Raw genomic sequence first — 25,158 nt, forward strand, 5'->3', positions numbered from 1 at the left:
CAAAGGCCACAATAATTGTAGTCTTGTGGCCTTCTAGATTATTCAGAAGGTACTTAAGGGCTTATCAGTGTATTAAATCTAATAATCGTGCATGTTGTCAAGATTATTTTTTCGTTTCGCAAAATCTTAAGAAGAGAATACTTAAAATTCTTCCGGATAGTTAGCTATGCTTCGCATGAAACGGTTTAGAAAATATTTTACGAAGCCAGTTTCTATAGCAACAGTTACATTGTCTTACATAAGTTAATGGACACATGCAGATATGAACAAAACATGTTGTTATAGACAGAAATTGATAACTTATCTAGTTGTTGACTGTATTGACTACATTAGTGCATCGTGGAAGAAGACGTTTTATTAATTTCCGACTGAAAGTTGGTGGTATTGTGCTCCACCCCATTTCCACTAACGAAGATGGCTGTATTAGCCATGCCCAAATTTTGCATTGCAGTTCATCTTGAAGATGCTTTATGGGGTTCGAGCTGGAGTGGCATATTGTACTTACCGATCACTACAACGTATCTTTAAACCACGTTTCCAGTTACTGCGTTATATTAATGGAGGATGTAAGGATCGATATCATAAACTAGTCACAATGTAGGATATGCACAACTGTCCAGAAACATCAATGAGGGATCAGACTCATTAGACTATCAGTTAATCTATACTGCGAGAAGCAACTCCACATCATTAAACACCACCACCCACTTAAATAAAAAAAAAAATTATCCATGTGTTTATTATCCATATCCAAACCAGTCGATCAGATTGGGAGTGAATGCAGCTTTACTCGTCACTCCAAAGGACCGATTTCCACTGCTCTGTTGACTTGGTTGTGTATGCCTCGGCTATATCAATCGATATGCATTTTAGTTTTTGTTAACAGAGAGCTACAAGTCATTGGTGAAAATAAATTCATGAAATACAGCTTTGTACGTATTGTAGAAACACTTTAAGGGTGGCCTGATTGCTCGCATCTCCAAACACCCATTCTCTAGAGCAGCGTTTCCCAAACTTTCAGTACCCGCCTACCCCTTTTAAAATTTTAGTAACACCGGCGGATTCCCTCCCCCCCTCAAGCTATAATATACTAGAAGTTATAATAATATTTCATTCAAACACGAATAATTATAAAGTATTTATTTTTAACACTTGTGTTATAACAATTACAAACGTGAAGTTTTTTTTTTTTTAATTATTAAATACACTTTTAGTTATACACATCCAATACACGTACAGTAGAAACAAAACTTATATTTAAATTTTCAATAATAAAACAATTAATGATAAGAATGAAATTTGGCGGAGAGTTCCGACCTCGTGGTTCAAAATATTTAAATTTCAACTCTTAATGCAGCGTTCGAATCGGGAGGTTGGAACGCGATCGTGTCCTCAACCAGACACAGCTCACGGTCAGTCGATTCATCTTAAGAGACGAACATTTTCTTTAAAACTTTCTTTAGATGTTTTATTTATTGAAAATTTAATTATAGAATAAACCTGCACTTGTCCGCGGCTGTTCAGCGGCTAAAATCTAAATTTAAAAAAAAAGTCATCAAAAAAGTTTAAAAAAATGTCATCAACGGAATTACAAAGTGTCTCGTATCCCCTAAAAACCTTTCGTGTATCAAGGGGGTGGGGTCTTAATTGCTGCACAACACACATATATTTATCCCAAATAACACCTGATTATCATTCTGCTCTGAAATAACTCTTTCTGTGCACTCATCGTTCGGCATACAAGATCAGAATGACTTCTGAACGAACCGCTGATATCCACATATCAGACAAAAATCTGCCATTACATAGTCACATCCATTTTCCTGCAGTTGGAGGGATGTCTGTCACATGAGTTTTAGTGCGACAGTGCATATATTCTACAGTCATCCACCCATGATTTTTTTCAATGTAACTCTCACCCACGAAAGATTGTAAACCTATAATACCTTTGCAACGTGGGAGGGCAGAGGAGATTCATTTTTGTATTTTTATCAATTAGGATCTTAAGCATTAACTTATTAATGCTCAGTATCTGAACAACTAAAGTTGTGAGCCGCGATTACCTTATCACATTGTTTTATGCGATTCCCAACTACGAAAGGTGGGAGTTAGTACTGTGGATGGACTAAGGGGTTTTATTATCATTTTTAGCATGTTATTTATTTTTATATAATACAGAAATCCTGCTCTAGAGACCAATCTTGGAATTTTTTAAGATACTCCAGATATCCAATAAATTAACGATAAGTTCATAAGTTATGAAGTTCATCTTTCACCTAAAAAATTAAGCATTTGACACTTTTGTAATTTTCATGGTTAAAAATAGTTTTGGCAGGAAAACCCTCCATTTCAGCATCCGAGAAGTTTTTACAAATAAGCTCCGTGTTTCGGACGTGATTCAAACACAGGTTGACACCGTCATCGTTCTTCCTAATCCAGCACAGAGACGATCCACTCATAGTCAGATAATTCTATAATTTAAACTGAGAAATTCAAGAGTGGTTTTCTTAGAGTAGCAGCCATTTGTTTCAAATTCGAGCATTAATTAAATCTGGTAAACATGTAATTTTTGTTAAACTTAAAAAATTATTATTGGTATTTTTGTATAACTTAAGATTCCCCTCCCCTAGGTAAAGATATTTATTTATATTTTGTTTTACCGTTTCTAGGTCATTACTCTTCCCCCAGAGTCAGTACAACTATCGGTATCAGAAACTGTTTCAACACAGAAAAAATCTATCGACGTGAAATATTTTGCTGCAATGGCTGAGAACGAAACTGCAGAGTGCATGAAGGTGGATGAGGAACCTCAACATGAGGAAGAAACTATGGATCAACGGTCATGTAATGGTGAAATAAGTGACATGTCGGTAGATCAAGACTGTTTAACCGAAGAACAGACGGAAAAATTGGACTCTCTTGACGAATGTCTTGCGAAAACAGTTTTCGAGAAAGAAGTCGAGAAACCTGATGAGAAACCACTAGAAGAGCCGGTTTGCAATGGGCCGCTAAGCGAAGAAGAGAGTGAGATGGATACTAGTAGACAAGAAGAGGTTCCAGAAGAAACAGTTAATGCTTCGGAAGAAGCTGAAGTTTTTGTATCAGAGAAAATAACTGAAGAAAGTCAAACCCGAAGTCATTCGTCAGAGATCACTGAAAAAGAAGTTACATCTAGTTCAACAGAAACTGTCCAAACTGTAGAACAGCCTGATTTTACCTCTTGCGCTTCAAATATCACCGAGACTCAGCCAGAAATTTCTGTGGATGTGGATAAAGAAAGAACAGATATTCCTTGTGATGAAAGCCCCATCACCGACAAAGATGTGATAGAAAACATTTCAGTTGACAAAGTGACAGAAGGAATAACGGAACCATTAGAACCTGTTATCACTACAGAAGCAAAGGAAAATGAAGCATCCCCATGCGAGATAATTCAAGAAATAGTGATGGAGGAAAGTCAGCCATCTGAAGCTGTAAGGACAATGATGGAAGAAGAAGCAAACGAGAAAGTGATTTTTCCTACTTTAGAAGCATTTTACAATTACGTGCAAGAAAAACTTGATAAAATGCAATTGTTTCACGTGAGAAAATATCAACCAGGAGTAGGTTATGAATATCCTACAAGTAACGAAGATGTAAAAATAAATGATATGAGTAATGAGGTTCCTCCATTGCAGCAGTCGTCCGCAGAAGTTATTCCAGTAACGAAACAGCCAGAGGTAAGTAACAGTAAACTAAAGTTTTGCTCCTAAGCGACATGGGAATTACTCCACAGTACAGTGATTTGATTTGAAAGTTATTTTATTTACAACCAAGTGAATGATCTTTACATTGGAAACATTCAACTATATTTTATTTTGTCTTTTGGTCCCATAATGCCAACATAACATGACGCTATAAATAATGACATGTAGTGCATGTGAAACTTACTACAGAGCCTGTTTATATGCACTACTAGCTATCAGGTAGAGCATAATATACTTGCCTAAACGTCATACTTTGTTTTATGTTATATGTCCAAGCATTTCCAACGTATTATCAGAGCAACTGCTAAACTCCTGGCCGATATCACATAAACACAGCATGCAGCAGTGATTTTGGTTTGGTGTGTAATTACAACAGAAACATGTAATGCTATGAAGCTAATATATCATGTCAGTTGAATGTGTTGAATGTTTTACGGCCGGTTTATCTATTTTGCGGGTGAAAAAGCCAAATTTCTAGAATAAAAAAACAGCAACTCTTCCACCTCCGTATCAAATCGGGCGTCTCAACCTCAAATGAAAAGCATTTGCACAGGTTGAACCTCCGTAGTTTGCTGGTTTGCTGGTGCAGCATATGATTTTGCTTGAGTCTATACAGCATAGTTTCTGTATGGGGGGAATGTCATTCATTCATTAGTGTCGTTTTTATCCCAGTTGTCTCTAATTGCACTATTTGTTGAGAAATATATTACACAGACTATTTATACCTTATTCACTGACATAATAAGAGTAATTGTTTTTCTTGCCTCTGCAGTATAGTGGATGTTGGGGGTGGGGGCGTGTTGTTTACCGCTGGAAGTGAATTACTATCGCCCAACGTGAACGTATTTAAGCTTTTTTTAATGTACGAGGTATATGCGAAACTTTTTAATTTATTTTTTTTTCGAAAAGTAAAATCAGGGGTACGAATTATATTCGAGTAAGTATAGTATTTAAACTATGGATAAGTACATTGGTACCTTCTTTAAACGGAAAAATAGCTCGGATGACAGTGATAATACAAAACGAGTTTATGATGACAGTTTGTGTGTGTAGATTCTGAAGAGGTCTGTAACGAATCCACAGAAACACATAATTCCCATCAGTTGCAATGCGATAATATTAATACGTTGAACGAAAGGAAAGATTTGCCTACTTGCTTTGGACACTCGACCAGTGAATTGCATTCAAAGGTAAATATAATTGGTTATTTTGTAGGAACATTCTTCTGTTTTGTGACTTTTCTCCCTTTATGGTAATTATGCTACATTTTTGTGTTATTATTCAACAATATTTACAGTTTTGATGTGTATATAAAGTCAATATCAACAGTCGCCTGATTGCAAACGCATGATGAAAGGGAGGGGGAGGTTTGGAGCTTCCCCGGATAGCATTCAAAGGTAAATACAATTGTATAGGGTCCCGGAACTTTTTCGTTTAGAATTTAACCACTGGGTAACCCGCACGGTATGGCCCTTGGTTATCCACTTGTACGATTTCTTCTCCTCCATTTTCTTTTTTCTATTCTTTATTATTGAGTCTCTTCTTTAACCTGCCAGTCTGTATATTATCACTTGAACAGTGTATATTATATTAATACATAGCATTACTTTTTTGCTATTGCTATCTTCTGTTATCCCTTTTGTTGTATCACTGTTGTAGAGTATTATAACAATATTATAACTATATTATATTATTATGTGTACTGCTTCTTCAGTCATTATTAATTTCAAATAATTTTAGAAATAACTGGAATACTAAAAAATGACTTACAAATAATGTGTGTGTGTGTGTGTGTGTGTGTGTGTGTGTGTGTGTGTGTGTGTGTGTGTGTGTGTGTGTGTGTGTGTGTGTGTGTGTGTGTGTGTGTGTGTGTGTGTGTGTGTGTGTGTGTGTGTGTGTTGCATTAGGGCTTAAATCATTTGATGACATTCGGTGTATATGGGATATTTATAGGATATAAAGCATTGCGCTAAAAACTGGACAAGACTTATAAATTGAACTGCGATTTGTACCAAAACATATTGAACATATCTGTTAATCCTGTTATACGCAAAATGAGTACACTTCATATTTTTATTTTTTCAATGAACACACAAAGAGACCTGGATGGCGACATTCTCTCTCTCTCTCTCTCTCTCTCTCTCTGTGTGTGTGTGTGTGTGTGTGTGTGTGTGTGATTGTTGACATTCTTATAAAATCTCTTCCTGTAATGACTTAATTTAACGATGTTGAAGAAAGATCTCAAATTTGGCACCCATGTGGCAAGTGCTGTTACGGAAGAGCAAAGGAATGTCCACAATTTTCTTCTTACCGCCAAAGCAGATCGTAATAGTTGTCTCAATGGAGACAGTTACCACAGACACTGCATAAATAATTCTTACTTACCACGAACACTGAAATTGTTGAAAAGTTTTTATACTTAGTTACTTTCCTTCAGTCTTTTCCAAAATGCGCAGATTTTAAGACCCCCCCCCTCCCCAAGTGAAAGTTATTTAAATCCAAACAAAGAGAGCAACGAAGATAAGGAATCCCACAATGCGTTAGTACTGAGAATTATATAACTCGGGACATAGTTTTGTTTTCTACTACGATAGTAGAGTTTTTCACTACCACCCTTTAAGATTATTTAAGACTCCACTTAAAAATAAAAAATAAATAAAAATAAATTCCTGCGAATACTGGCTCGGTGTCAATTTGATCTCCAGACTAGCGGAACTGGTAGCTAAATAAACAGCTGGTGATACTTCACTTCCTTAAAACAGTTTTAAATAACTCTCCTGAATTTTCTCGAAAAATGCCAAATATGCAATATATAAATTTTCTCTTTATATTCTCAAATATATGTTTGTGCTACTTCGGCACTTTTATATTACCTGCAGATTTTGAAAAAGTTAAAATGTCACACGAAGTTTTGCGCCTTCAGATTACAGTTCTTTTTTTTTTTTCGTTTTTTTTTTCACGTAAGCTACATTTTATGTTAATATATTAAGCTAAAGCATAATAATAATGCTTTTTGTTTCGCGAAAAAAAAGCAGTCAATAAATATATAACGGATGGTAAAAGCATTCTCATAACTAACTGGTTACTTGAAGTATGGGAAGTGGTAGTTTTTTTGTTTGTTTTTTCTGGAAACTCGGATTTTTTATTCCGGAAAGAAAAAAAAAAGAACACCTACACCTAATCAACACAGCCACGGAGTCTTCAGTTGCTTTCTCTTGCTTGGACAGTAAGTCTAAAACAACAGAACCCAACATAACTTCTGCAAAAGGATGAGCAAATATTGCAAATACAAGATGGACTTCAAAAAATCTATTATAATTTTATATAAACCTAGCATACTAAAGTAGTGTATTCTTTATTTCTTACTGAAAACCAATTTGTCTTTCTATTCATTAAACACTTGATAAATTCATTTTAATCACATTGCTAATTTTATTCCCATATAACACAAGCAATGTTAAATAATTAACATGCGCGCACATATGGGAATAAAATTATATGATTTTTATTATTACTGTTATCAACATTAATCTCATTATTATTAAGATATTATTAAGACCAACGTCTAGAAAATTCAGCAAACTATTTAAAACATTTACATGATGTCGACAGGGCTTAATAAACCTCCTTCTGATCTGGCATAATGGCAGCAAACTCTGTCCGACTTGACAAAAACAAACTATAATATTTGAAACATATGAAATTAAAAAGACATGCTTTTATGAGCTTTTAAAAACAGAACTGCATTATTAAAATATATCCTATTATTATTAATAAAATATATTATATATATCCTAAATTATTCTAATAATAGAATTATTAGAATAATTTCAAAGAATAATAATCTTTATTAATTCTCCAGAGTATTTATAACTGAAATATCGATGAAATGGATGCATCAGTATCATTTCAGCAGTGTTTAAGTTACAATTTCTATTCTTATCGCAGCCGTGCGTAGATCTTACATGTTTGGTAAAAGCGCTATGTATATTCCAACGCAATATTTGGCTCTGAAGATTTTTTCTTTATTTTATTTTGATATTAAAAAAATATAGTCATAACATAGAAGTTTATAGGCATTGGTAGAGAGCCGAAATATCCATTATACTGATTTTGATTCCTCTGTTTTTAATATACGAGAGGGGGGGGGGGGTTGAAAAGTTCTGATAAACACCTAAAACAAAAATGATATTAAAGCAACTGATATAGCCACAAGAAAGAACACCTACAACAAAAATTGTATTTTTGTTCTAGGTGTTTCTAAGAACTTTCCAGACCCCCCCCCCCACCACCTCTCGTATGCCACATAAAGAAATTTTCTGCAAAAGTGCTTTTAGTTTTCTTTACTTGGTAAGATTTCTTATGTTCAAAGGCAGGTTTTTCGAAAGGTTAAGCACAAGGAATTATCTTGTAATTTTTTTGTATGTAGGGGCCACCAAGAAAGGTGTTTGTAAGCCTATAATATATTCGCACCGTGGATGAGCAAAGGGTTTTTGCTATTTGTATTTTATATTTTTTGTATTTTTATTTATTTTTTACATAGTCTAGAGACCAAACACAGAACTTTTTCAAGCCACCTCAGGTTTCCAATAAGCGTGACGGGAGATGAAATTGCCACCTAGAGGACAATCACAAACATCCATGCACACGGCGGAATTCGAACCCTGTTGGTTGCGTGTATATATTATGATGACATTTCTTTATACGGGTTGCGGATTCACGTGTAGCCTACTTCGAGTTTATTTTGTAGTTGTGCATGAAGTAGTTCCTCAGAAGTGCCAGCTGGACGAGGCCGAATAAATTTTGTTTCCATAGCTGCGATCCTGCGTCTTAATCTTTTCTCTTATTGGTGTCATTTTGGGTATTCTGATTTGCAGTAATTCTATTTTGCGAAGGTTATAAGGAAAAGCAGAGCTATAACGAATTAAGGGTTCATGCATGAACCAAATATGAGCATTTTCACGGAAGGCGGAACAATATTTGAGTCGGTAGAATTTTGATGGCAGGATTTTCGGAGAAAATCGGAGAATATGTAGAGAAGTATTTGGATTCCTACTCCTTTTTTTTTTTAAGGCATACAACTGTTTGTACTATATTGTAAAGCACAAAATATCAGTAGCGATTCTTTAGTCGATTACATCGTCTCTTATTATTGAGGGAATAGCATAATTGCGAATTCATTTTCAAATATTAGGTTCAAATCATGTTATTGCTTATTTTTACTGCGGTTCATTCTGCGATGGAGATTAGAGCAGCGTATTGAAATAATGTCTTTGATGGGAAAGTTGCTTAGTCGTGTGTGTGTGTGTGTGTGTGTGTGTGTGTGTGTGTGTGTGTGTGTGTGTGTGTGTGTGTGTGTGTGTGTGTGTGTGTTGAGGAAGCTCGAAGACGAGATGAGATGAGATTGTCCCGTATTATCCTCTGTATTCCTTTGCCCATCTATTATTGCTACAGGATTAGTATATGTATTAGTGTTTTCATCCAGAAGTTTGTAAACTGCGTCCAAGTTTTCTAAAAGGTCACTTTTGTTCTTCCCTCCCTTACAGAATCGATACTGTTAATGTCTGTTTTGATGTATATCGCACATTTTTTGTGTAATTCTGTAAGTCAGTTCGTCAATACTCGTTTTTTCATTATTTTCCCCATTATGACAGATCAGGAATTGGGCGATAATTTGCTTTATTAACAACATTCCTTTTTCCATTAACATAATAACAACCTGTTAGAAAATGTATTACACATTTAGATAAAGATTAGACATAACGCGCGTAGAGTTATGTCAAGCTTGCATAGAAAAAAATACCGAAAAACAACCAAATAAACGCAAAGAAGTTTTTGTTGTTGTTGTTGTTGCTGCTGTTGTAAAGTCGGCCGGTTTTGCTGCCATTATGTCAGATCGGAGGGAGCTATTAGCTCTAGAAGATCTCAAGTAAATATCTTAAACATTTTTTTCCTCTGCACTGATATGTATGTTGATAATAATGATATTAATGTTAATAATGGTAATTTTTTTCAGTAAGAAATATTGAATTAAATTGCAAGCTAGCTTTATTTGTTGATAGTGACGTATTTTAAAAAACTTGTCTTAAAACACTTCAAATTCCGTCTTTCATTTCCAACCAAATGCTCGAGAAACATTTCAAACTAAAACCTGGGAAAGTTACAATTCTCCGATCTTGGTCATGTTGCATTTATTTCTGATATAGTAGTTTTTCAAAAGGAGCTAAAGAGATTCCAATGAGAAGTTTCAGTCTTACGCTATACTTGAAAGACCTGCTTTAGGATAAGTAGCATGGCTTATATTCTAGAATGGGTTTAAAGTTCTTACCAGCTCTTTCAGATCTTTTTCGAAAGTAGCTTAAAATCTTCAGCACATTGACAGGAGTGGATCTGTTCAAAGCTTGTTGCGAAGAACTGTTTAAAAAAGAACTACACCATAATGACTAAGATCGAAAAATTGTAGCTTTTCGACAAGCGAAATACGATTCACTCTGAAATATTTTCCTTGCATATGGTTGGAAATGAAAGTTAGAGTTTGAATCCTACTAAGGTTAGTCCTTTAAAAGTACATCACTATTCACAAGAAAGAGATATTTCAAAGATATATTTTTTACTGTTTGATTTAGATATTTATGAAAAATATCTAAATCAAACATTAAAAAAAACTCTGCTGTATCCCATTCTTTGATTCCTGTTTGCATTATACTTCGTTGTTGCTAAGGCTACATTAGCAACATTATCAAAGAAGTGACTAACCACGAATCTTTTTTTCCTTCGTTAATTTAATTTTATTTTTCTATATATTCTAACATATGAATGTTATATAGTCTGCACTTATTTAAACTTTTATTTTCATATAGTCTTGCCAATTATCTATTTCTATCAATACTTCACACAATAGGTAGCAAAGCCTCTTGTGTGAATCGATAATACATCATCGCCATGCCATATATTAACAAGTGGTCAAGGAGAAGGAAGGAATTTGTTGATATATATATATATATATATATATATATATAAGTCTTAATCCGCAGAGAATAAACTCTTCTAGAGCACAGAGATAGAAGAATTGGAACAGAAGGACGAGAAGTCACTTCCTTCTCATACATATTCTTGCGAGAACAGTATTTGAAGCTAAACTGAGTGAATATAGTTAAGAGAGTAGTACAAATGAGAAATAATGCATTCTTATTGCAAGTTTTTATTTTTTTAAGTCAAATGGGAAAGTCATGAAAAATTTGGCTATAGGTTCAATGGTGCAATCTGTAAAAGCATTCAATTTTTTTTCGTAATTATGAGCGTAAGTATCTGTATATGATGTGTGTCACCTACAGATATATAAGGATTATGTGATTTCTATACGTTGCTTGCAGTTCATTGTAGAATGGAACTGCTTTTATCATAACTGAAAAGTTATTGTTTAATATTTTCTAATTGTTTCATTAATGATTCTTCTATTCTTCTCGCTTATCATCTTGTAAATTTTCTGTAATTTCTCATTTGAATCTATTCTGCACCTAGCCCTTCAGGTGAAGATGATCGAAATAAACAGTAACCAACTACATTCTAGACGCTTCCAAAAGTTAACTTACAAGAGAATGAGTATTTGTGAAATTAGACAAAGGAAGCGGTTACTCAGATGTATAGTAAATGCCAGAAAATTAGCATACACGTGGAGACCTGGCACCTGATTCCACTTTTTGGTCCTACAGTTAAGTGACAGCATTGTTCGCAGACGTTTCTATTGAAAGTGCACATTTGTGCTGGCAGTGTGCAGCAAGCCACACCATTGTATGAGAGGGTGTTATATTTAGACAGCTCACGTCAAGGACGGAAAACTTGGCGTGGACATTGTTGTTTGCTAAAGGTTGCTTTTTATCGCTGCTAATCTTGGAAGCCGCAAAGCAAGCAATAACTAGGGAAGAGAGAGAAAATTTACGCAGTGACTGAAATGCGAAATGAAAAGAAACATTGGGCACAGATAAAATAAAGATAATTTAGTTTTAACTTGATAAAACTCAGAAAAGTGTAGTACACAATTACACAATTAATGTTTAGTAAATGAAAAAAAAGTTGAAATGATTATATAATTTTTTTGTTGATTCATAATTCTCAGATGCAGTTCCCTAACCCTTCCCTTTTTTTAATAATAAAGAAAGGCTACACACGTGACCACTGTGAACGGTAGTATAGTTAATTAACCTAGTCAACAGATATTTCACAACTGATATCTGGCATTAGTGTATAAAACTGAGAGAATAATGGAATATTCAAATACAAACAACTATAACTATAATATGGATATTAGAATAATAGTTATTTTCCTAATGCAGCTGTGGTACTGAATTAAACTATAACATTTTTAAACATTTAACGTGGAGAAATTATATTACGCAATAAGAAATTACAATTTCCGAAACTTGAGGCATATAAAGTTAGGACTACGTTTTCCAAAGTTTAGGAAATTGTAATTTCAAACTGCGTAAAATATATCATCCCCCTCCCCCTCTTTAAATTTCTAACAGTCTTATAGTTTGAGCCAAGGTACACACACGCGCGGATGTATTTAAGAAGGTGTAAGCAGGTATAATCAATTAGTTGCTATCTTTTTTGCCTATGTGTGGTTCCCACCAATGAAAGGTTTTTTGTAAATCTATAGTGCATTTTGTACCGTGGGTGGGTAAAGGATTTTGTTTTTCATTATTAGCAATGTTATATTTGTTTGTAATTTTTATATTTATTTTTACATCGTCCGGAAGGCCTGCTCCTAAGATCAAACATGGAACTTTTTAAGCCACTTCAGGCCTCCAATATGAAGGAGGTAGTCTCACAGCGGGCAATGAAATTCATCTACCACCTGAAGACAACATCCATGACCAGAGCGGGATTCGAACCGTGACTTGTTCGTTGGAGAATAGGTACGATAACCATTCGGCCAACCAGGCCGGATTACTCCCGCTTCTTCTCTTAAGCACTGACGATGTTTTGATTTACTCACAACAAAATAAATATTTGTTTACTAATTATATATTTGGTTTATCCTTTATCCAAGTGTAAGCAAACAAAGTCTGCGCCTGAACTACTTTCAGGACTGGGACAACTTGTGGTAAAGGTGGTATAAGTTCTGATCACTTGCCTTAGTGTCCCATAATGCAAAGCACACCCCTTTGCGGACATGTATAATGCTAATCATTAAGGGAAGGGCCACTACCAAGACTGGTTTCGACCTTTATTGAGTTTGCTTGCTTACACTTGGATAAAGGATAAACCCCACTACATAATTAGTAGCATAGCCGAGTGAAAAAAACTTCCATAAATTTATCTCTAATCCAGAGAATTTTAATAATAAGGTGTGACACCCTTTGGCAACTCGTATAGATAAATATGACTTCTCCATTACTTCCACCTTAAATTCACCACCTCTGGGTCTGGCTCCCACTGATGAGACCTCAATAAAGGCCGAAACTAGTTGGAAGCTTTGGTGATGGATGGCAATGCTGTAGTCCATGAAGTTAACTGAGGAACGGCTGTTGCTGTTACCCCTCAGATGAAATATGAGCGGTTCTGTTCGGTGGTGGGGTGAGCCTGCCACTGGGTAGAGCCAAACACTGACAGTTCTTCTCAGTGACAGGATGAGCCTGTTACTGAGGGGAACAACGCTGAGTTTTGATCCTTCGGGTCGCTCATTGTTGGGTGATCAGGGGGATCTCACGAGTTTTTGGTGAGATAACCCCGCACTTAATACAGGGAAACCGGTCTGGGTAGTTACCCTTCCCTTAATCATGTCCGTAAGGAGATGTGCTTTGCATTATGGGATACTAAGGCAAGTGATGGGAACTTATACCACCTTTACCACGAGTTGCCCCAGTCCTGAAAGCACTTCAGGCGCAACCTTTGTTTGCTTACACTTCGATAAAGGATAAAACCCACTATATAATTAGCAGGATAGCCAAGTGAAAAAACTTCCATAAAAATATTTGTTTAACTAGCTTATGAAATTAAATATTAACGTTTCCATATGGATCACGTGGGCTTTTCTATTCGGTTAATGCAAATTGCAAAGGTTCTGCTACATCTAAAAATATTCTGTAAGTTCTTTCGCTGCCGCAAGAATTTTAAAAAATTATTAGGATAAACAATGACTGTAATTTCGTTGACATTGTTTTTTGTTATCCCTTAAACAGTAAGAAATCTGGAAGCGAGGACAACCGGAACGCTTTATTTTATTTTTTTTTATTTGGGCATCTGGCTGTAGAAATGTGAGTTTTAAAGATGATATTGGGACTGGAAAATGGAGAGTATAAAGATATACTGAGAATTTTCTGACTGTAAACACTGGCCACATGACAAAGAACTGCGAAATGAAAGAAACCTTCAAACTTCTGAAAGGATCATTTAAGATACCAGTGGGAGAGAATAAGAATGAGAGGACACCCATGGAAGTGGAGAATGAATGTAGCGAGTGGTACATACGATTGGATTGGCGTGACTTTGAAGGTGGCAAGTGTAAGTAGTGTGAATGAATGAATGAATTCAAGAAAAAATAACAGCTGGTGTACGTGATATATTGCCTCCTTCAATGAGCCCTTGACTCCCTAGAAGTATCTAAAATAATAATAATAATAATAATAATAATAATAATAATATATTTCATTAGAACTAATGTTAAGAGATTAATCTGGGAGGTTAAAATTATTACAAAATTAACTCAGCAGGTGCGAAGCAAAACCATAAATCAAAGTGAAAAATAAATAGTCGTGTATTTACAAAGAACAAACATCTTTCCCCTGTCAAAGAGGAGGCAAATGTTTACTCACGATATATAAACAAATATCATATGATAACGTATTAAATTATTAAATGTAATTTTAAACATGATAGCGTTATAATAACTAAAGATATTCAGTAGGGCACTGCATTTAACTTGCTTTTTAAATATATATATATATATATATATATATATATATATATATATATATATATATATATATATATATATATATATATACAGGGTGGCTCAAAATTCCAGGTCCAAACTTTGAGGGGAGGTAGAGAACATTAAAATCAACCAAATTCACATAAGAAAGCATGACTAGAAACGCCACCGGAAGGTACTAACAGGGACACAAAGATACAGAAATAATAACACAAGGCAGTAAGTAGTGTAAAAAAATTTATTAGGCGTAACTGAACAGTTCGTTGGATACATAATATGGTTTCATCAGGTGCCCAAAGTTACGACCATTAGCAGTGATGCATGCCTGACACCGACGACGCATTGATTGCCGTACATTTTCGAAAATACCTGGATTTCCCGGATATTAGCAGCGGCGATGGCGATTCTTGCCAAGAGGTCCATGTCAGAGGCAACAGGCATTTCGTACACCATGGCTTTAAGGGTTTGGTTGCCGTGCATTTTCGAAAATATCTGGAGTTTCCCGGATATTAGCAGCGGCGATGGAGATTCTTGCCACGAGATCCATGTCAGAAGCAACAAGCATTTCGTACACCATGGCTTTAAAGGTCCCCCACAAAAAGAAATCAATGCTCGATAAATCAGGTGAGCGTGGGGCCATGCGACGGGTCCACCACGCCCAATCCATCGAGCCCCAAAGGACCTGTCCAAATACTGACGCACAGAAATGCCAAACTGGACTGCAGCCCTGTCATGTTGGAACCACATCTGCCGACGCACAGTCATTGTAACATTGTTCAGTAAATCCGGCAGAACTTTTTCCAGAAAGGTCCGATACTTCTGGGAGTGCAGTCGGGGGTTACAACAGGTATGGGTCGATTAAACAGATTGCGATGATACCTGCCCATGTATTAATGGCGAAGCGTTGTTGTGCAGCATGTGATCGCACAGCATGTGGGTTCTCATGGGCCCATACATGAGCATTGTGGTGATTGAAGACCCCTTCACGGGTAAATAAAGCTTCATCCGTGAACAAAACACAAGTCGGAAAATCCGGGTCTACGGCACTTTTCTGCAGAAACCACTGCGCGAATTCCACACGTCTAGGATAATCTTTGGCCATCAGTAACTGGACCCGCTGCAGATGAAATGGATGTAAGGACTCACAGTGCAAAACGCGCAATACACTGGATCGAGATACTCCTGTAGCAGAGACAACGGCACGTGTGTTTATCTGGATTATTGTCCATCGCATACAACACCTCCTCTTCCATGGCGGGATTTCGCGTCGATCGTGGCCGCCCACTATCATGCCTATGATCCCTGAATGATCCATAGTTACACAAATTCTGATGCAAATACGCAAACATTTGGTGATGCGGTACACGTCTGTCTGGGTACCGTTCGCGATACATTCGTACAGCGGCTCATCCATTACCGTCAGCTAACCCGTAAACGAGGTGCATGTCTGCCACCTCAGCGTTCGTAAAACGAGGCATGTTCTTCGTACGACGTCGAAAGCTTGAATGAGGAAGTCCCAGTTGCTCACCTGGAGCGTTGGCGAACAGCGCCACCTATCACTTTCTGGTGGCGTTTCCGGTCATGCTTTCCTATGATTGATGATTGATTCATCAATCATCAGACATCAAAATCAATCAACATGATTGATTTTGATGTTCTCTACCTCCCCTCAAAGTTTGCACGTGGAATTTTGAGCTACCCTGTATATATTAAAAGGTTTCAATTGTAAACCATTTATACGTGGGTGGATTAAGGATTTTTTCTATTTTTATTGATTTTATATGTTTTTTTTTAAATTTATTTTTACGTAGCCCAGAAAGCCCACTCTAGAGACTAAACATGGATTTTTTTTAAAGTCACTTCAGGCTTGAAAAAAAATTGCCCACATGACAAAGAGGGGCGATATGAAAGAAACCTTCAAACTTCTGAAAGGATCATATACGATACCAGTGCGGAGAGAATAAGAATGAGAGGACACTCATGGAAGTTGAAAATGAGTGTAGCGAGTGGTACATACGATTGGAATGGCGCGACTTTGGAGGTAGCAAGGCCTTCCAATAAACGGGGCGTCCATTTAAACTTCTGAAATTGCCATTTCAGAAGTTTAAGACATGATGTACAGCGAAATACAAATAATGGTAGATATCGCAACAGGAAACCAATGCCACTGATTTTCGTGATTACAGATTTTTTGTGAAGGAAATCAATACAGACAGTCCTCAAGAATATATACCATTATACTCTCCTAAGAGAAGACTCCATTATTATCCTTGGATCACTTGTTCATTATCTTTGGACAAATGTTCCTTTGTTATATATTTATGACAATTTTTTCCGAGTCACTAAATATTTTCAGTTTTCAATTATGACGTTTATCAGAGTACTATGAGTCTGAAATTTAGAGCTAGGTAAACTTTAAGGATTCCAGTTAGCTTAATCTTAATCATAATCCATTGCGTTCCCTAAACAGGAAATCTAATATATTTATAAGAAATATAATATATTTATATCTAAGTAATTTATTTACTTAGGTGTACCAAATCTAAGATGCAATTTTCGTCTTGAGATCAACATACAGGAATTCTGCCAAACCATCATAGAACCTTCATAGTTCAATCAGTATCGATGATGTTCTTTCGTTGGAAAGACCTGGCTCCGAACCCGTCTAGAACTCGAAGAACCTTTATCAGGGCTTTTCAGTTGAAAGTTATTTATTTATTTATTTAGCGTATGGCACACATGGCATCAGAATATATAAATACATATTTGTGCAGACAATAAAAATGAGACAAGTAATTCACATATACAAATATCAGATTAAAAAAAAATCACTAAAATTTTAAGTCTAGTTCAGATAGCCAATCAAGAGCTGAAGGATCTGCTGTAAAAAAGTCTCTCGGTCGTCAGCTAAATCACCTTCAATTGAAGGTGATTTAGCTGATGACCTTTAGCTAAATCACCTTCAATTGAAGGTGATTTAGCCGGTCTATGATGACAAGATTTTTCATCTGCAAAACAGGCATCCAATGCAGACATGATACACGCGATTTACAGACCTGGCCTCATAGCCTTTGTGGTTAGCGACCAGCAGTCGCACTGGCTGGTCGCTAACCACGCTGCGCATGCAATGAAAACGAACGCATGTTCAAACGTGTTCTTATGACTTCGTGGCAGAAATCAAACTGTAACAGTTTAGTGTAATGATTTGGTGGTTTTTTTCGACTTGAATTTCTCCAGTTTTAACTCCTACCTAGTTTTTCCTTTCAGTCGTTTCCGACCATTAGTGACTTTGTAGGCATTGTCCACAAAGTATTTCTGATGAGAATTTTACAGGGTAGTTCACCATTGCTCTCCTTAACCCCACCCAATTTTACATCTGGATGGGACGTATTCATGACTGTAATCCATGTGTGCTCACGGGACCGGATTGCCTGTTTCTGGGGGACGAAAAACCGAGTTTCTGGGTGAAAAAAAAATCCCCCTACCACCATATGAGACCGACTAACTCACCTTCAGTCAAAAGAGACCAGATAAAGGTCTCTTTCCCTCTTCCCTTACGTCATTGACGGGAATTGCAAACAGGTCTTTCTGACCAAAGGGCTTCATCCATATTGACTGAGCTACGGAGGCTCCAGTTTAACTCAGCAAATAAATATTTATATAGATGCTTGGTCATTCGAATAATCCTAGAGGACTCCGTGCAATTTTCTAAAAGCAGAACATCAAATAATTCCGTTTCTCGAAAACTACAAAATAGCAGGATAGTGACAAGGCGTGAATTTTTACTTCTCTTATACACAACCTTGGATCATTTTCAAGTTGACAGGGGGTTCAATTTTCGAAAACATATTTTGGAAAAATTCAAAAATTTAAAACTCAAACATATACTGTATATATATCTACCCAATATATATAAAATGATAAGCCTTTTTTATGTCACGTTTTTTGAAATTTTGAAACTCAGGGGCTACCCTGAGTGTCGAGTCTTCAAAATTCGAGTCATCAGAATTCAAGGAGAACCGGCCTACCAGTCCGGTACTCGGGGAGTTGGGCGCCAGGGGGTGGAATCCCCCTTCGAGTCTTCAAAATTCGAGTCATCAGAATTCAAGAAGAACCGGCCTACCAGTCCGGAACTCGGGGAGGGGGGGGGAGGAACCCCCCTTTCGAGTATTCAAAATTCGAGTTATCAGAATTCAAGGAGAACCGGCCTACCAATCCGGAACTCGGGGAGTTGGGCGCCAGGGGGTGGAATCCCCCTTCGAGTATTCAAAATTCGAGTTATCAGAATTCAAGAACCGGCCTACCAGTCCGGAACGCGGGGAGTTGGGCGCCGTAGACGCCAGGGGGGAGGAATATGCCCCTGGTATTAGTATAACATAATCCGACTTAAAATCTCTTAGCTGTCGACGATCCTCTCTAATTAGAAAAGCCTAAGTTCGAAACTATAAAGGGATACTCGTTACACGAAATTAATAAATATATTAATGTAGTGTAACTAGATTCTCTAAGGCCTCTTTAAACGTGTCTACACTGCAAAGGGGTATTAGCTACAATAATAAAAAAAAATTCTTTCCTAATATTTGCCTAGGAATTACTAGTACAATGTTTAGAGACTTAAAGTCTGAAAGGACAGATCTGTAGGGAGAAAGCTGAGGATTCTGAAGTTGTTTTTTTATTAGAAAAATGATAGGTGTTTTGAGATGTGGTATCTCAGAAGACTGTTGAGGATACCATACACTAAAATGTGTATGGTATCCTCAATGGTATCTCTCGATTGGTTCTAGGAAGGATGGACGACTTTAAAACTACTTAAGAGCAATGACTAAAGAAAGCTGAAATACTTCCGGTACATAGAAAGAAGGTAAAAGAGACCCCTCAAACACACCAATGAAATGTAGTTCCTGGACATAGAAGTGGTAAAACCTCAGTGAGATAGATGGGTATTATGCTGAAATATTAGTCTAGGTCCTCTTTAAATCTTTCTCTGAAGTATTTAATACTATAATACATTCCGAAAACTTATGCCAATGATACACTACTCTTTCACTAAAATAATATTTTCTTAAACCTAATCCGGAGCAACCCTTTATTAATTTAAAATGATGTCGTCTGGTATGCGATTTTGGCAGAATAAAAATATTTTAATTCAACTTGTTCATTCTTTTAATAGCTTTATAGACTTCATTTAAATCCCGTTATTCGCATTATCTTTAAGGTTTCCAACTAATAAAACTGAAGTCTTTCTTCATATGAGTAGCCACTCGTTCCAGATACCAATAGGAAATGAGTGGCGGCACTCTCCTCTCTATCTTCTCCAGCATATATATATAATTTTTAAGGCAAACGAATACGATACTCTGAATGAGGCCAAACTATTGTTTTGTATAGGGAATATCTTTGTGTCTACTGACAAAGCTCTTGAAATTAATGAAAGAATCTCGTTTCCAATCAATCTCGTTAACCATGATAGCATTGCAACATTACTTAACAAATTTACTAGACTGCACTATTATGCTTAAAATCTTTTCATCTACTACTGTTTGGGATGATTTACCTAAATAGTAGATTATTCTCGGATTTTTGCTACCTGGGTGAAAGTCTTTTGCCTGCAATCTGGAAGAAGAGGAAAAAGGCATTATGAAGACACCGTAAAATGAATGGCAATTATCATCAGTTGCATGAGGAGTACAAAGAACAGGATAGGGATTTGATTCGGTTCATAAGGGTAGCTAAAGTCTAATATAAGTAACAATTGGCCAATAAGACCAAGAAAATCCTAGAAAGTTCGATGAATATAGTTGCGATATTTCGCGTTCATCAAGGTATTTCAGTTCATGAAGTATACCAAGGTATTTTATCGTCTTGTGCCATCTTGCAGAGCGTGAATGTGGAAGGGACGGCAGCAATGATGGTGAGTAAGCATGAGGTTTATCAACACAAAAAAATTAAAGTTTATGTCAATGAACTTATTGTAGATCGACTGAGCTCACTCTCTACTAAGTATATCCCAAGGATGGTCGGGAAGAACTAAGTTGGAATCCCGTCCAGCAAGCGAAGAATTTTTATAAAGGCTTTTTTTTTTTTTTTTTTCATTTCTCTTTTTCTTTCTCAAATGAAAATGATTAGCCTGTCATAAGGATGTGGCAATTTTTTTTAGTTCGGAAAAATAGGTAAACCAGTCAAAAGAACAGAATAAACAAATAATAAACACATAATATGCTATGAATACAAGGATTAGTTAATTCTTTGGAACCCCAATTAATTCACGTATCAAAACATTAATTAGGTTTCTAAAATGGAAAATTACTTGGTTCTGACAGACCTTCAAGTCTAACCTGTAAGAGCAAGATGAGATGATCTTTGATATTTAATTGAAAATTCATCCCTACCTCCCTGGCTCCGCCACTGCATGGATGATAAGTCATACTTAACCTTCGGTTTTTCGAACGCGCAGATGTTGTTGTATTGTTCATTATTAATTCGTACTGTAATCTAATTATAAAAATTAAAATACATAACTTCTTTTTTTAATCTGGATTCGTTTTTTATTAGGCTAGTGAGTCATGCAGATAGACTTTATCTAAATATGCTGAAGATTCAAATCTCATTGCAGTATGGTTATGATTTCAACTCTTAAGCCATCCACGGTGATAATGTAGGATAGATTTGCAACTTTTTTATCACCGAGATTGTGATTTTTTTTTTTTAAGAGATTGCTGGTTTTGCGGTTATTTTGTTCACTTACTATTGGCACTATTGCGACTACTCGTCTCTTTGCGCAAATTCTTTTTCGGTGGATTTTATTTCCTGAAACTACCTCATACGAAAGCCTCCATAGCTCAGTTGGTGTCCTCAAATGCTCTTCGACAGGCAAGAACTAAGTTTGAATCCTATCCAGGATGCGAAGAACATTTATAAGAACTTTTGAACTGAAAGTGAGTAAAGTGGTCTTATTAGAGAAATGCAAGAGTTCCGCTCCTGGAAACTCGGGTTTTTCATCTCACAAAACAGGGAAACAGTGAGGAGTATGCAACCACAGAACGAACAGACACAGCAGACAATCTAGGTAGGATCAGGACGGTTAGCCCTGCCATGGCATTAATACGTTTCTAAGAACGTAACGTTAAATAACTTATTATTTCAATTTAAATAAAATCATCTGATTTTTGCTTAAATCTGAAATTAAAATTAAATAGCATTCATTTTAATTACACTTGAGTCCCCTTTAACCATGCACAAATAAAGAAACGTTTATTTCATCTCACTGTATCCAAACAAAAATAACAGCAGAAAATTAAAATAAAAGCAGAAACCCGCCAAAAATAACAGCAGAAAATTGGAGTTGGGGATACTTATTGCATCCAATAAGTATCTCGAGTATTAAAATAATTTAATCATCGAAATAATAAATTTATGACGTAAAATTAAAGTATTCATATTATAATAATTGTTCATTTAAAACAAAATTACCTTTCTTTAAAAAAAAAAATTGAAAATGTGAGTACGAAACTATTTTTGTGTATAATTAATTTGAACATCACTTGCTACCGATCTTATTTCTCCCATCTTCTTTCTTTAATAGAAGGATGTCCAATCATCTCCTGCACCAGCGAAAAAAGTACCACCTCCCGTTCCGCCGAAACCATGTAAACCTGTAAACGTCGCCGTCAACGGGGAGATGGAAACAGTAAGTTAGCATGCATGACCAATCATTGAAGAAGGCCTTCCTTGTGAGTTAAAGTATTTATCTCTCACGTGTTGCCTTAATTTTGCAGATATTTTTTGTTAGCAATTTATTAACAATTGCAATGAGGACACCTGAGGATCCAAAGTTAGCGAATCAATTTATTTATGGATGTATGAGAGACATTCCTCCTCTTGTTTCTTATCAAGAAACTAGCGTAAGAGGATTTTATTATTTATTTATTAAACGTATTTCTCTGTTTTGAGACTTAGGAATAGCAGATATATTAATGTGCAAATTTCAGATATTCAAAGGCTTTCTTCTTCCCCTTTGAGGAAATATTTTAATATAATTTGTTGTTTTTCTTCATGGAGAAATATATCAGTGATTCTCGGTTAAGAGTGGTGTGCATAGAAGTAAAAAAAATCACCATAGACAAATAAAAAGAAAATAAAGTTATATACAAGATGCTTATAAAGTCATATTTATTTTGTAAATATACTAGTAATGATTATTTTCTAACAAATCACAATTATGATAAAGATAAGCGGGCTTTTATTGCTATGAATAGTCAAAGTAATATTAATAATAATATTTTCATATTTTTTGCAAGATTCAAACGATGATAAAGACAGTGTCAGTGTGAAATAGTAAGAATTTTCTATTCATAAAAAGTGTAAAGAAGTTAGAAAACTTAAGAAAAAGAAAAATATGTCACAATTCTGTACTTAACAAATCAATTCTTCAGTTGGGCAACACATTACAAAAAAGAACGCTATCTGTTCATGACGAATACAGATATGAACATTCAGGCACTTTATTAGGAAATGTCAAATCGATGAGGGGGAAAAATCATATCGTGGGATTGATAATTTATCCTTCTTTGTTTGCAATAGCTACAGGCCACATCATAAATAACAAATGTGGGTGATTGAAAGAACTGAACAAAACTCCAAAAGATATCGGGCTATTTTCATATTAAACCTGTAAATTATTTTTAACGTGAATCTCATCTGCGAAAGGTTGTGAACCTATCGTATATTTTAATACCGTAATTTTAATAGCGGTGGGCTAAGGTCAGATAATCCAGTTCACCGGCTCTCGAGATCAAATATCGTTCTTTTTCATGCCACTTCAGGCCTTTGATAAACAGGGTGGTGGTCACTACTGACACATCTTGCTCGCTTCTAATATAACTACTAATGTTTCTAACAAAGACAATCATAATAACTGATATTGATACTTCAAAATGTCAGTTATTAGGAATGCCCCTCTATGCGTGAGTAAAGATTTATCAAACCAAAAGTGAGCATTTGTTACGGCCTGTCATCTTATTGCATCGCGTGACATTTTTAAAGAGTGTTCCAATAGTAGAGTGGGAAAAATAAAATCACAAAATCTTTCAAAGCGTAAAATTTTAAAAACAACAATAGTTCAATTACAACATCATTTTTTTTTCGGAAAAATATTATAATTTCGATCCATTATTCCATTATTCAAGCAGAAGGGGAGGGAATACATAAACAGATGGACTGATGAAACCCAAGTATATATAGAGTTCATGCAGGCGGTAAGAACACAGCAGTGAAACTAGATGCAAATCTTAAACCCAAAAGTTTGAGCGCACCGCTTGAATTAATGCTTTCATCAAATGCTTTTCAATAATAATAATAATAATAATAATAATAATAATAATAGATTAAATAATGCTACCCATATTTGATGGAAAAGTATTAAAATGAATACTATACGATATACAGACAAGATTAAGGAAGCCATACAGGTCTGCATTAATAACCGCATACACTAGGTAACAAATAAATATATCTAGCATATGCAATGCTGGCGGAATCAAATGAATGTATTTAAAGGAAGGTCACTAAAATACTGCTGTTTTAGATAGCCCAACTCTTAAGACACGTGTACAAAAAAAACAAAAAAAAAAACACTATTTTTATTTGGATATTGGGGTGCCCTCCCAGCGTAAAGTTTACTTAATGATCGTTGAAAAGTATCAACGATAAAAATCGTTCTTGTTGCTAAAGAATTAAGAGAATATTACAAACTTTTTGAGTACACTTTGTAACATTTCGTAAAGGGAAAACCAAGCAAAACAGTAAAGCTGTTGTATATGTATTAATCTACTGAAGACATTTTTATGAATATCCGATAAACAGAAAAGATTTTCAGTTCTGAACATAACACCGTACTAGAATTACGTGAATAATCAATCGTTCAAATATAAAAGTTTATGTTTCAATTAAATTTACTTTATCTTTTGTTTCTGCTAGTATGTTTCTTTTGTTGACTTTTTCTTTACTTTGGCTGGTCTCTTGTTTCGGCTGTCGGTAACGTGCTGGTGAAAACGCACTCACATCAGCAGCGCTCTATTTTAAGCATTTCGTTCCTGACGTCTAGGTCTACGCTTACAGACCGCAGTCAGCAAGAAAACCCTCTAAGAGCATGCCACGTGTGGTGTAGCCAAAAGAACATCCCTCAGTGTTTGCTCACTGTCGTCTCCGTTTTCTCCGAGATTTGAGGAAGTTGTGCATTTCCCAGTGACCTCTTTCGAAATCGCCCAGCAACAGCGCGTGTTTGGAGCTTTTCCCCCTCGGATCTCTTGGAACACGCAACAACAACTGAAACCAAACCAAAACAAAATAAAAAATGGAGTGCGTAGGAGGTAAGTTCCGTACCTGTTGTCTTTCAGAAAAATCCTTGACAAGAGACATTTGGGTGTTTAAGGAGTTCTTCAGAGATTCCCAAAGTGTCGGTGAGTTAAAAGTGCCGTA

The 25,158-nt window shown here is 35.8% G+C and overlaps 1 protein-coding gene across 3 annotated transcripts in view; it reads left to right on the plus strand.

Annotated features, from left to right (window-relative positions):
- The window catches only part of LOC150095857 (uncharacterized), a 141,566-nt gene that overhangs the window by 72,260 nt on the left and 44,148 nt on the right, over positions 1-25,158 (plus strand). For all 3 annotated transcript variants that reach the window (XM_090409293.1, XM_090409294.1, XM_090409295.1), the window contains 2 exons: positions 2,670-3,719; positions 22,265-22,369. In XM_090409293.1, coding sequence (XP_090265419.1) covers positions 2,670-3,719; positions 22,265-22,369 — 1,155 coding nt within the window. The remainder of the gene's footprint in view (positions 1-2,669; positions 3,720-22,264; positions 22,370-25,158) is intronic.

The sequence above is a fragment of the Typopeltis vanoorti genome, chromosome 19 (genome assembly GCF_054136105.1).
Source record: "Typopeltis vanoorti isolate ZY-2024b chromosome 19, IOZ_Tvanoo_1.0, whole genome shotgun sequence".
In the NCBI taxonomy this organism is placed as follows: domain Eukaryota; kingdom Metazoa; phylum Arthropoda; class Arachnida; order Uropygi; family Thelyphonidae; genus Typopeltis; species Typopeltis vanoorti.